At 43.7% G+C, this 12,916-nt stretch overlaps 1 protein-coding gene across 1 annotated transcript in view; it reads left to right on the top strand.

Moving 5' to 3' along the window:
- The window catches only part of PTDSS1 (phosphatidylserine synthase 1), a 334,114-nt gene that overhangs the window by 243,154 nt on the left and 78,044 nt on the right, over window positions 1-12,916 (top strand). The window contains exon 9 of the mRNA XM_085605215.1: window positions 4,566-4,631. Within this exon, the coding sequence (XP_085461341.1) occupies window positions 4,566-4,631 (66 nt within the window). The remainder of the gene's footprint in view (window positions 1-4,565; window positions 4,632-12,916) is intronic.

The raw sequence follows: 12,916 nt of genomic DNA, 5'->3' as shown, positions 1-12,916 counted from the left end.
AGTGTAACTGTCACTCACCCCAGACGTGTATTAGAGACAGGCTTCAGGCACACAGAGCAAAGTTAAGGGCAGAGAAATGTCCACTCTAACTGTGGCATTTCTACAATAATAATGTCAAATCCAACATTACCAGCAAAGAGGATTTATCATTGCCATTCCAAAGATATGAAACATAATTTAGCTACTTCTTTCTAATCCGGAATTACAGCTTAAAGGTGTTTTAAGGAATTCTTAATGCTATCCTATGAAAAGTAGTGAAAAACAAATGCAGCTGTATTCACTAGCAGGACATGTAATTCTTAAAAGTACATGTCCTATCTTTTAGATATACAGCACCCTGCTTGGCAAGTGGTTTTAAATGCAGAGGTGAAGTGGCAGTAAACTGCACACACATGACCTGTAATGGCAGGCCTGAGACAGATTTGAATGGCTACTTGTGTGGGTGGCACAACCACTAGTAGCATTTAGACTACAGGCCCTGCGAATATGGTATACCACTTTGTGAGGGACTTTCAGGTACACTAAATATGCCAATCAGGTATATACAAATGTGACCATGTTTTAGGGGAGAAGCACATGCACTTTAGCTCTAGTCACCAATGGTAAAGTGCTCAGAGTCCCAAGGCCAACAAAAGGATACAGCAAAAGGTGGAGGTAAGTAGGCAAAACGTTGTGGGAAGAGCACCCTATTGATGACCAGTCTAATAGCCACTCAGGGTGTTAGCCCAAAAGGCAGGCTTCATAGGTGAGGTTGCCTTTGATGGGCTGCTTGTGACCACATCCCTGAGCAGGATGCCTTTTGTCCCTGCAGGCAATTAGGAGACAGAGCCAAAGAAGGGAAACCTGTGCCCAAACCGGTTTTCCCGCAGGCATGTAGCCTACTGATAATCACGCCTCTAGGGGTGCTACTCTGCTCCCAAAGACAGAGGAAGGGTCGTGTCATCTTGAAGGGGGCAAGAATGGGGCATTCTGGGATAGCCATATTCCACACATTCTAGGAACCTTACCACTAGAGAGGAGAGGACCCAGTAGCCCATTGGCTAGTGACTGCGTGGTCCCCTCCAGGCACTTTCCTGGGATAAATAGAGCACCCCGGTCACCATGCCCGTCAGTTAACTGTGGAGAAGAAGAAAGGTCCGAAGGCTGCCCTGCTGCCTTTAGTTCGCACAAAGAGAGGCTGCATCGCCTTGAAGACTGCACCTGCTGCACTTTTGGTCTAGCAAGATTGGTACTGTGCCTGCGGCTCCTCACCTTGGGAAAAGTTGATTTCCCGTCTTTAACAACTGCAGTGACTCCAGTGATCATTCGGCTGATCCCCTGGAACTAACTCCAGGGACGCAAGAGCTGAAAGTGCCCGAATCGACTAAGTGGTAGCCACCACAGTTGCTGTGCTGTTGCCAGTCGCCAGAAACAATGTGAGACAAATCCGAGATAGCCACAAGTTGCACCAGTGTCTGCCGAACCTGGGAGTGCCATATGTGACCGGATTAGTCGCACCTAAGGGTCCCCAGCCCCACTAAGGATATGTGCTGTGACCAGTGTGTCGCAAGACAGAATGCCCAGCAGCTGCTGGCTTTCTACTGTTGCAAAGAGGACATCGTGGGACCCTAAGTGCCGTGGGACCCTAAGTGCCGTGGTCAAAGTCACCTCAACCCACCCGTGGGCTGAGGGATCAACCGTACTCACCCCAGTCGACCTCACAGCAACAGGAGCATCCTTTGCCTGCATCTGTTGGCATCAGGACCACACTATTGAATTCTATGGTGGTCATCCTGAACTTGCCTCAAAAATGCTCTGGTGTCCAGGTAACTAAAGTCTAAAGTATCCATACTAGACTCCTAGACCTCTACCCTGTCGGAAGGGGTCGCCCATTAGTTTGGGGTCTGAGTCACCAAACTAATGGTTTCAAACTTTTTTAAAGTTTGCAAAGTTTTTGTTTACCAATGCTTGTTTGGGGTTGCATTTAAAAGTATTTATTTCTTCTAAAATCTGTATCTCCGGAACCCTACGGTCCGTTTTGATGAACAAGGACTCAAAAAATTCTGTTTATAAATTGTTGTTCTGTCCCTTTCTTGTGTGTTTTGTTTGGTGCTGTTAAATGATTCGCACTAAGTTACTTTGCCAAACCTTACTGCTCGCAGCCACTGCTACCCAGGGTTTAGCTAAGGTTGAGTAAACGGTACCGACTGGACCCGCGATGGTATATGTGAGTGTACTCCACAATAAGGCCCTAAAGCCATATTGTATAGTACTCCCAGATCCTAACAATACTTGTTTATTTGTACTTGTGCATTTCTCTGTAAAAAAAAGTGTATGTTACTGAGGGTTTAAAGAAAAGAAAAAAAAAAAGAACAATAATATATTTTATTCTGAACATGAATATAGGTCACTGCATACATAACATTTAAGTTTTGTGTTAGATTATGACAATTTTGCAAAACAAGGAGAGGGGCTCAATAAAGTCCAAAGGGATAGAGCACCGGGAACTATGTAGTTAAAAAGACTTTACTCTTTGAACTAATATAAAGAATTACACCACATAGAAGTCACTTATTCTATTCATCCAGTTGCACACTATCATACTCAATTATAACCACTCCATATGAAATGTTGGGAAATTATCAGTAGAAAAAAAATGTCTTTAGTAAAAAACATCAATTGAAGTTTATTGACATATTAAAAAGTCCCATTATAATAGTGGATCAAACAGGACAATCACAAATCAATAGGTATAGATCAGACCTAAAACATAAAGACAAGTAAAAAGATATTATATAAAAAAAGTATGACAGACACCAAAATTGTGTCTCGGATGTGTAAATTTGTAATTTTGGTAAACAGAAACAAACTGGTGACAATGCACCCTAGTCTCGTAGCGTTCTGTTCCAAAACAAATTCCACCCAACAACATATTTCATATGGAGTGGTTATAATTGAGTATGATAGTGTGCAACTGGATGAATGGAATAAGTGACTTCTATTTAGATTATGACAATACATCTCTATCAAAAGATATAAACATGGTTATACAGAGATTATATGTAATGTTTTAACTGCTGATTACACTTCACATTAAAAAATGAAGGCCTCAGCCTGTAAATAATAGTACACACGTACATGTGGGTGCTTATAAAGTATGATCTTCTTCAATAGTACATACAAATTGCATAAGCATATTATGTTAATGTGTCTATGTATACTTTTTGCCTATATATTATAACTGTGGGTATGTACCTATAGATTTATATTTTTCTTTAATCATTGGAGAAAACAAAACTATTTAAAAATATTTATAATTTATCCTTATTGTGTATAAGTAGGTCGCGTAATAGCTAACATAAGGTAATTAGTGTGCTTTTAGTTTTATTTCTAGATGATAAAACATATCTGTCACAATTTGTTGTAACTATGATTATAGGGAATCAGTGAATATTTGCTTAACTATTGAAATATTGAGGGGAGAAATTGTAGACTTTATCAACTTAAAAAATGTGAATGATTGAGTTTGTAAATATTTACACATGCATGTACATATGGATTTTTAGATAGTACACATTTGTATACTTCTACATTATTTTGCATGTTTAATATGTAATATCGCTCAGTATATACTCTTTTTATGTGTGGGTATGTATTTCTATATTTCAGACCTACCGCTGAAGAAAAAAAAACCTTTACAACTCTGCTCCTACCTCCGCTCTCTGACTCGTCCCAAACCTCTCCTACTACTGTGGGCTCCCAAACAACCCTTTCCAAGCTCTTCCCTCTTTTATTTCTCCTTTATCCTATTCATCCAACTAACAGGCGCACATGTCCACCACTCCCAGTAACAATTTACATTTTCCCGGCGCTAATCCACCAAAACCAATCTATCCCTTCCAAATTGTACACAAGGCATGAAATCTCAACAAGCAATTACTTAACACAATGTTAACTACTAATCCCGAAGAAGAAGAAAAAGCTTTTACTAATCCACTAACTAAACAACTCGAACTTTGGATTCCGGACTAGCGTGTTACTCGCCAACAAGCGCTTCAACGCCTCGACAGGGGTAGTAGGTGCTATATAAATACTATTACAATCAATCAGCATGTGGGGGCCCTCTGCACAGCAGCACCTTTTGGGATCTAGCGGCATACTCAGTGGCCTACAACCTTGGGGTAATCCTCTCGCTAGTGGTGTTTCACTACTATTAGGAGATGCTTACCCTCGTTCAAGTATGAACCCAGGAGTGGCTGTCAAGGAACCCGATCAAACCAGCCTAAGCATTCTATCCTTGACCTCACAGGAGCGGTCCTTTGAGGCTGCCTCACACGATCACATACACCCTTCAAACACCCTCTGTCTTTCATAATGGAAAGCAAACAAAGCCCCGTTCTTGCATCGAACCATGTCAATAAAGGGCTGATATGCAACTAAAGGGTTGGATATATAGGTATCTATGTTTTCTTGGTGTGCTATATGATTTCCTTTTGAACTCTCAGTAGAAATTGTAATGCATTTTTTGTTTGCTGTCTGAATTCTCTTCTTTGGAACACTTTTAATGGCTTCCGTTTTCTTTTCAGACAGTATTATGCGTACCTGACTGATACACAATGCAAGAGGGTAGGAACTCAGTGCTGGGTGTTTGGGTAAGTTCTTTTTTTCAATATTTCTACAACTTGAGGCGATGGATTGGTAAGAATGGGTTAGAAAGAGGACAGCAATAGATAAAGCCAGCATTGGCAAAGCCAATAGGTCTGTCGTTCGGTGCCATCCCTTTGTCTTTGCCAATGCTTGTTTTGTCACAGTATTTGTAAAACTTTGTTATACTGGATCTGCAGCCCTCCACCCCCAGAAATAAATAAATATGTAGCTAAAAGCAAACATTTATTTTGGTTTCAAAAAGCGCACATTTTCATAGCAGTTCGTGGCAATGGAGGGAACTTCGTTGTGTGCGGATGTGCTCCTTGTGAAATCGGTCAGTGGCTGAAGGGGGCTTACCCATTGCTCCATGGTGTATGCTCCTGTGAGTGGGACAAATATGTAAATAACACAAAGACTGACATAGGAGAAAGTACAAACTTAGTAAAATCTAAAGGTCTTGGATGATGCCAGACATAACAATGCACTTCCATTTACAGTTTATATTACAGCAGCAAACTAGAAATCGTGTCCTTTGGGAAGACGTGAGCATTGAATAGGGCAAGAACGATCAGTACTCTAAATGGATTAAAAGAAATGGTCGAATTGTATGTTTCCACCATAGAAAAGCATCTGATTATAGCAAAATGAGTGACGGCCCAGCTTTTTGAGATTTGTTTGTGTATGAGGGTTTGGTGTCAGACCTTAACGTGCTTAGACATGAACATTTTCATGAGATGTACGGATGGTGCCGAAGTTTCTAAAGTATTACTAAGTTCCCAGTCATTCAACAATTATTATTTAGCTTTTACATATGTTGTTTTCCTTCGACATTCCTAAAGACTTTCTCTGTGCACATTTACCATGGATGTACTAATTCCTGTGGTTTAGCACAAGCACATGAGTTAGTATACAATGATTCTAGGTTGTGCGTGTTTTACACTCCACGAGGTTTATGCCTCGCAACCGATTGAGCAGCCCATAGACGTGAAGCCACAGGGCTCATGGGTTTTTAAGGTTTGTGTAGTGTTCTGGGCTTCAGCATGCGCGGGTTATGCCTCAAGGTTCACAGATACAGTGGAAGAGTATGGAATGCCCAAATATTCTCAGTTGTTAAGGTACATGTAAAAACATATGTTTTGATGCGTGTGAATGAAATCGGGAGCTTGGCACTTCCTAACGTCCAAGTCCACTATGTAGTCATCTGAGAAAAGTTGAAAATGCCAAATACCTGAAGATGATTTGGAGCATTTTAATTCTCCTCAGTTTTCTTTCTGCTGAATCGGGTATACTGTTTTTTTTGTTTTTTTTAAAAAAATGTTGTTCTTAAAACTAGTCTTATCACTTTATAGTTTGATACAAAATAAATGACGTGTCTTTTAATTTTGTACTTTAAATTCAAAATCGGTAGCATGAAGTTACCCTCTTGATGTATGTGAGGCAAAATAATGCTATTTGAAGACTCCCCTTGTGTTGTCTGTTTTCAAAAGACCTATTGTTAGCAAGACCCCATTAGGGCTGACAGCACGCCCACTGCTTACCTTTGTTTGATTCGTATTTGTTGGCTTTCCCACCCCTGAGCACACACACTAACACCCCGTTGATTACCTGACTTGTATCCTTCCACTGCTCACTTTTAGGCATTGCTCACCTTTAGAGAAATTTTTACAACATTCTTGACAACACACTCCATGGGAGTGTATGTGTTTCCCAACTCTCTTTTTCATGTGCTGCCCTCCCCCCAAATGCTCAGTGTTTCTCACTCACATGTGCAGCTTTCTCGTGTACTTCCCTAGCACTGCTGTCGCATTTGTATGCTTCTCCCAGCCCTTGTGTTGCTCTCACTGTTGTTTTCTACTCCCTCACCCTTGTGGTGTTCTCACCTTTGTGTGCTGCTTGCTTTGACGCTCTTGTCTGCTTCTTCCCCACCACTGCTGAACTCTGTTCTTCTTTCCATCATGTGCTTCTGCCCCCACCTCTGTGCTGCTTCTGTCATGTGCTGGTTTTCCACTCCTTCAGCCCACCTGCTCCTCCTTTACCTACCCACCCCGTACCCATCGAGCGGTACTCTTTATTTTGCGCTTGCTTGAGAAAAATAATCTTATTTTTCGTATTTACAAATCCAAATGGTGTCCAAGATCATGGATCAGTAAATACAAAAGCCAAAGGAAATGGCGTCTGTGTTGTGACCCATACGTGCACAGATTATATCTACAATCCGCAAGTCAGCAGAATGACGTGACCATTGGCAATAGCCACATCGTCGCATTTTTTTTTTTTTTTGCTGATGCTGCACAGCATTTGTGAAACGCATTTTGCTTTTTTGAAAATAGTAGGTCCCCAAGGCTGGAACTATTGGCTTTGCCAATACATATTTTTGCTCTGACTTCCACTTTAAAGAACATTAAACACTGTTTATATGTGCTACAATTGGACCAATGCTTATGCTGTAAATAAATATTTAATGTAGAAAAGTGAATCACTTACAGACCCAAATGAAAACCTAAATATATAGTATTAAGTTACGCAAACTGCTTGCAATCCCATCATTGAAAAGGAATAATTTAAAGAAAACTTAGATCTGTCTTCGTTGTGAGGATCAAGATGACTCTAGAAGACGATAGTAATGAGACTGGATTGCAAGCTCTGCTCATATTTCACCTTGTGTTGATTATTGTTTTGAGGCGTGTGTGGTGATGGTGGCTTTATGAATAATGAGCCAGCTCTTATTGCTTTTAGCTTGTTGCAAAATGAGAATGATGACCAAGAATAACAAGAGCAGATGGAAGGTTAAAACCAGACTCAATAACAGACTGGTGGCCATGCTCTTTCTTTTTACTCATGTACAAGATGCGGGAACATTTACCTTCTAGGAGTCAAGGGCGCAGGCAGGGGGAAATGAATGATACTGATGATGAGAGCCCTGAACTTCCTTGCAAGCTGAGCGTCGGTGAGCTCCAAATTGACCTGGCAGATTCCTAGTGTGGTGTGCCACCACTGCCTCTACACACAACATGAAGTTATTAACACATCTTTGCTAATAGCTCAGTAAACCACTAGTTCTAACAAACTCTCCATTTTCAATTGGTTTTCCCCCTCTTTGCAGTGAGGAGGCCCTCTTTTTTTCCCCACTACTTGCAGGTTCACTGAGACACAATGTTCAAACCAGTTTTCTGATGAATACATCTAACCCCAGATTCCTCACCTTAGACTATCTACCTGGCGATAGACGGGGTCTGCAGAATTTTGTAGCAGTGCTCCTGCACACACCTAGGTGGCGTTGTGCCGCTCTGTGTTGGCTCCATACTATACCACCCCAGAAGTGACGAGAGTGGAGCCACATATAAGCGCCACCCCTGCTCACAAACTACCGTTCCTTCTTTTCTGCGCCTTCTCATGTGGATCCAGAGCTCCAATCCAGACTCAGTCAGTTTTTCGATGACTCCAAAAATGTTTCCCACAATGTGATAAGGAATAATATCTCCATGGAAAATGAGGATTCAAACTGTGAAAGCAGATGTTGTCCGGTGACCCACACAAGTGTGCCTTTGGTTCCTGGGCTCCAGACACAAATGGAAGTTGTGTGACCAGAGTGCCCGAATGCACCTCAAGGCGATTCTAGACTGGGGCGCGAAGTTGTATGCCGCTGAACACAAAAGATCCCGCTCCTGCTTGAAGTTGTGGGCCTGGTCTCAGTCCTGGTCATGGGGTAGTTTTGGTGACCGCTGCACTCTCTGCAAGAAGTCCTCCGGTAAGTCAAATTGCAAGCATAAAAAAGCAACACTGGGACTCAAACTCCATTTTGCCACTCTGGTTCCAAAGAGAAAGTGTCTGGGAGGCAAGATGTCAGTTACACTCCATCAAGGTCACTAGCCAGGCAGCCAATCCTTAAAAATGGTCCTGATGTGCCCAGAGTTCCCAGCCGCAGATAGAATCCCTCAAATATGCCATGCTGCAAATTTGCAGTGCATTTTGGTTTCGCTTGGTGTCCCTTTGGGTCCCACTAAACCACCAGGGTCTCCTGTCGAGTTACCACCAGCGGGTCCCCCCCAGACACTGTATGCCCCCTTAGGACCAGGGCCATACTGACTCTGGTACGGACTTCCACTCCAGCCTGAGATCCACACCAGTTCCCACCACCCCTACCCAGTGTTGACCGCCATGTCGGATCTTGAATTTACATCAACCCGAGCTTAACTGCTGTCATGCAATATGATTACAAAACTGCAACCCATTTAGATACATTGTGATTCAAACTGTGTCACCCTACCACGCTGCAGCTATCAGCAGGAACTCCATTTTCTTTCTTGAATCTTGTTCTGATGCTGTGTCTGTGTAGGATGCACCCTAAGATATTGGTGGTGAAAAGGAGGAGGACTTGCTCTCCCCTTTTCCCTAAAATGATACCTTATACTTTGATTTACAAAACACTAGAGGGCTTGATACTTCTCCTGAGCTTGACTTGGCTACATGGACCACCATAAGAAGAAAGTTCCTTATTTGCAGTGGTGGTTCGGAGGGCAGCCGAGTCTTAAATTACAGTTGCCCTCTATTAAGACTAAAATAAATGTTTTGGTGGCCATTCTACAGTCTGGACTAGCGACATCTGTTCCCTTGCTCCAATTTAACGATACCCTAACAGATGGGTACTTAGTCTAAACCATTTTCTTGTCTGCTTATTGGCCGGCAGGACATCGTCGAACAGCACATGTGACACGAACTTTCTCTCCAAACCTCCTACTCTGGAGAATCATCCCTCGACAAGTAAGGTGAACCCTAATTCATGAAGCGCTTCTGTTGCTCTCCAATGATGTCATCGAAAAGGTACTGGTTTCTCAGAAGGGCAGACCTCCAACCCATGAACACCTTCCTGCAGAAGCACAAATTCAACATTTTTGATTTGACCCATATCCAGTGGGCTCTGAACCCAGAAGACTGGATTTTGTTCTTGTATTTGGAGGACACATGTTCTCATATACCTGTGCTGGAGTCTCAAATGCATTGCCTATGTTGAGCCAGTAGCTTTTTCAGTTTTGCATGCACCTCTTTGGCTTTACCTTCTTGACAAAAATGATGGCGGAGCTCGTGGCGATCTTCTGAAGTTGAAAGTTCTTCTGTTCCCATACCTTGACAACTGGCTGCTGAAGACTGGCTTGCCACAGTGAGTCGTGAACCATCTCTGGCCAACAAATCAATTGGGTTCACCATACAGAAGCCAAAGTTGCTTCTGATTCCCTCTCACAGGCTTCCGTTCATTGGGTATATTGTGGACACAGAGTTTACGGCTATTCCTCCTGAACGAGAAGTCTGGGATATTTTGACTAAGATCCCAATGTTTCAGATTAATCCTGAACCCAGGTGAAAGTGCCTCTGAGACTTCTTAGACTTGTGCCTACTCCTTGTGAACTACGCCAGGTGGCACATGCAAGCTCTACAGTGGAAGCTAAAGTAACAGTGGTACCAACATCAAGGCTGCACTTTTTGACACCATCCAGGTCACAAAGGAGACTGCTCCTGATCTGCAGTGGTGATTGACCACCTCAGTTTGTGCTGTGGCAGTCCAATCTCCATCCCCACTCAGAGCTGACATTGGTGATGGGCACATTACTCTACTGGAGTGGGGTGTCACCTGGGGGTGGTGGAAATCAGAGGACTTTGAAAGGCAGACTCCCCATCAGACTTCTGATGCTGCAGGTCGTTTATCTATCCATGAACGCCACCCTGCCGTCTATCAAGAGGAAGCTGATGCAGATTCTCACGGACAACCATACGGGCATGTGATACTGCAACAAGCTGGGAGGCTGGTCCTGTGCCTAGAGGCTTTGCATCTCTGTAGTTGGCTGGAGTGCCATGTCATCTTTCTGATCGCCAACCACCTGGCAGGGTCCCTGAATGCCAGAGTGGATGAACTGACGTCATCTGGTAGATCACAAGTTTTGTCTACATCCAGAGGTGGCGCATGGCATCTTCTATCAGTGTCACAACCCTGGCTATTTCCTTTCCCCTGAATCAATGCAAAGAAGGGGGGACCAGGAGCCAGTTATGGTCCAGTGCCCGTGCTCCTAATGTTAAGACGTCTACTCAAAACAAAGGGGCACTGTTCCAAAGGAGGGGTGTCATGTGTCGCCCACCCACTACAGAAACAAGAGGAAAAACAGGGGAGAGGGAGAAAAAACAAAAGACAAGGGTGTCCTAGGTGCTAGGACCGACTAGTCAGAGGGTGCCCTAAGGGTCACTTTAGCAGAGATCTTTTTAGAGAAATGCCGTATGATGCATGCGGGTGTGTGCGGTGGGTCCTATATGGAGGGCGGTGAAGTGCGTGCAATGTGGGTTAAAACTGTCTAGGGGTAACCATAAAAAGTGTTTAATGTGAAGGTTCCCCTGACCAAGTAAAAAACCCGTAGGTTAGAGTGCTACCCTAATAGGCTCAATGTGCCCTGGTAACTAAAGAGGTCGACATGTTTCACGCCTATGTGGTCAAAGATCCCTGGCACTTCTTCAGGACCAAGAAGACAAAGGAGAAGTGCACGTGAAAACAAGGTGAATATACAATTAGTACCCTCTGTAGGTGTCAGAGTGGGCCAGCTGCTGTGTACCCTACAGTGTGACTACAACTAAATAGTTGATACCGCTCCTGATCAAGACCTAACAATTGTAGGAATAATGCTCCATAGGCTAGGGAACGAAGGATGCCCGCACCTTACCGGGAGTTGCATTCGGGTGCCAGCTCGAGTCCACCTCCCCCGTCTGTACGTCTGCCTTTCTCCAACATCAAATGAGCAGTGTCGAAAAAAGTTTTCATGTATAAGATTCCTCAAGAATGCTCAATAGGAGATGCATTCTGGCTGATATGGAACACAGGACTCCTGTACTTCTTCCCACCACTACCATCTCTACCCTGGATTCATAAGAAAATCAAGAACGACCAGGCCTAAGTAATCCTGGTGGCTCAGTAATGGGCCATGATAGTGTGGTACCCAAACTCCGCGGTGTGAGTATTTGGCTACCACTTCGGGAGGACTATCTTTACTCCTGAAAGTGCAGAGCAGGGTCCTCCACTAAAAATGTGCAGTTTCCTCCTCCATGTGGGGAAACTGAGCGGCGGCAACTGACTGCATTTGATTTGCTGATGAAGTGGTGGATGTCCTCTTCACCACCAGGACAAATTTGTAACCTGGTGTGGTACCCAGGATTCGGACTTCTAACAGGCAGAGCTGTCAGACATCCTTTTATTTATTTTTTGTCTTTAGCCCAGCGAGGCCTTGCAGTGGGCACTGCAAAATTTTATTTGTCTGCCCTTTCGGCTTTTCTAAGTTTGTTCGACCAACTGTCTTTGTGCAAATCATCTGTTGTGACGAGATGTATTAAAGGTTTGTCAGATGTTTCCTTCCAGGCTATTTTGATGCCACAATGAGACCCTAACTTGGTCTTGAATTTCCTCATGTGAATGCCCTTTGTGCCAATGCATAGCTGCTCACTGTCTCTCCTGACCCTGAAGACTGTCTTCCTCATTGTGATTACATCAGCTTGCTGCGTGAGGGAACTGCAACAACTGCTGGTGCAACCAACCTACACCACATTTGTTTACCTGACAATTTGGTTTTGAGGCCTCAGATAGCCTTCCTACCGTAAGTCATGACTCTCTTTCACGTTGGGCAATCCATCACTGTGCCAGAGTTCCTGGCTCTCATTCACCCCTCAAAAGACAGAATGGCTCCATCGGGTGTACTGCAAAAACACTTAATGGTTTTAAATAGATTGTGCCAAGTGGGTAATCATTTTTGTGGGATTCTCTGAGCAAAGGAAGCATGCGCAGAAGGAGGACTTTGTTGAGGTGGATAATAGTCCTCTGTATTACAATCTGCTAGGCAGTGACCAAGAAGCAGCCTCTGGAATGTCTGAGAGCTAATTCTGAACCACCCAGGTTCAGGCCACTACCAGTGTGTTGACACAGGAAGTGCCTGTCCTTGATCTGCGGGGCTGCCGTGTTGCTGTGTTCATTCAAGAAGCACTGTACCATTGACAGCCAGGTCCAGAAAGAACACTTTGCCCGCTCTGTTCTCAGACTAAAAAGGCTTTCAGATCTCTCCACAGACCCTCCACCCAATGCAGGTACTGATTTGCTATCTATTCTAAGGTGAGGACTCTGCAGATAGAAGCATCTGTCAGCAAAAAAGGTTACTGACCTTAGGTAGTGCTCTTTCTGTCATGTACTCTGTCCAACCACAGGTTCCTCCTGCCTTGCCTCCTCCCTGCTATCTGGAGTACTCTTGATCAATCATTCAATCAATCG

This window comes from Triturus cristatus, chromosome 5_1, assembly GCF_964204655.1.
Source record: "Triturus cristatus chromosome 5_1, aTriCri1.1, whole genome shotgun sequence".
Taxonomy (NCBI): domain Eukaryota; kingdom Metazoa; phylum Chordata; class Amphibia; order Caudata; family Salamandridae; genus Triturus; species Triturus cristatus.
The sequence above is the reverse complement of the archived record's forward strand: the minus strand, read 5'-3'. Positions and strand labels throughout refer to the sequence as shown.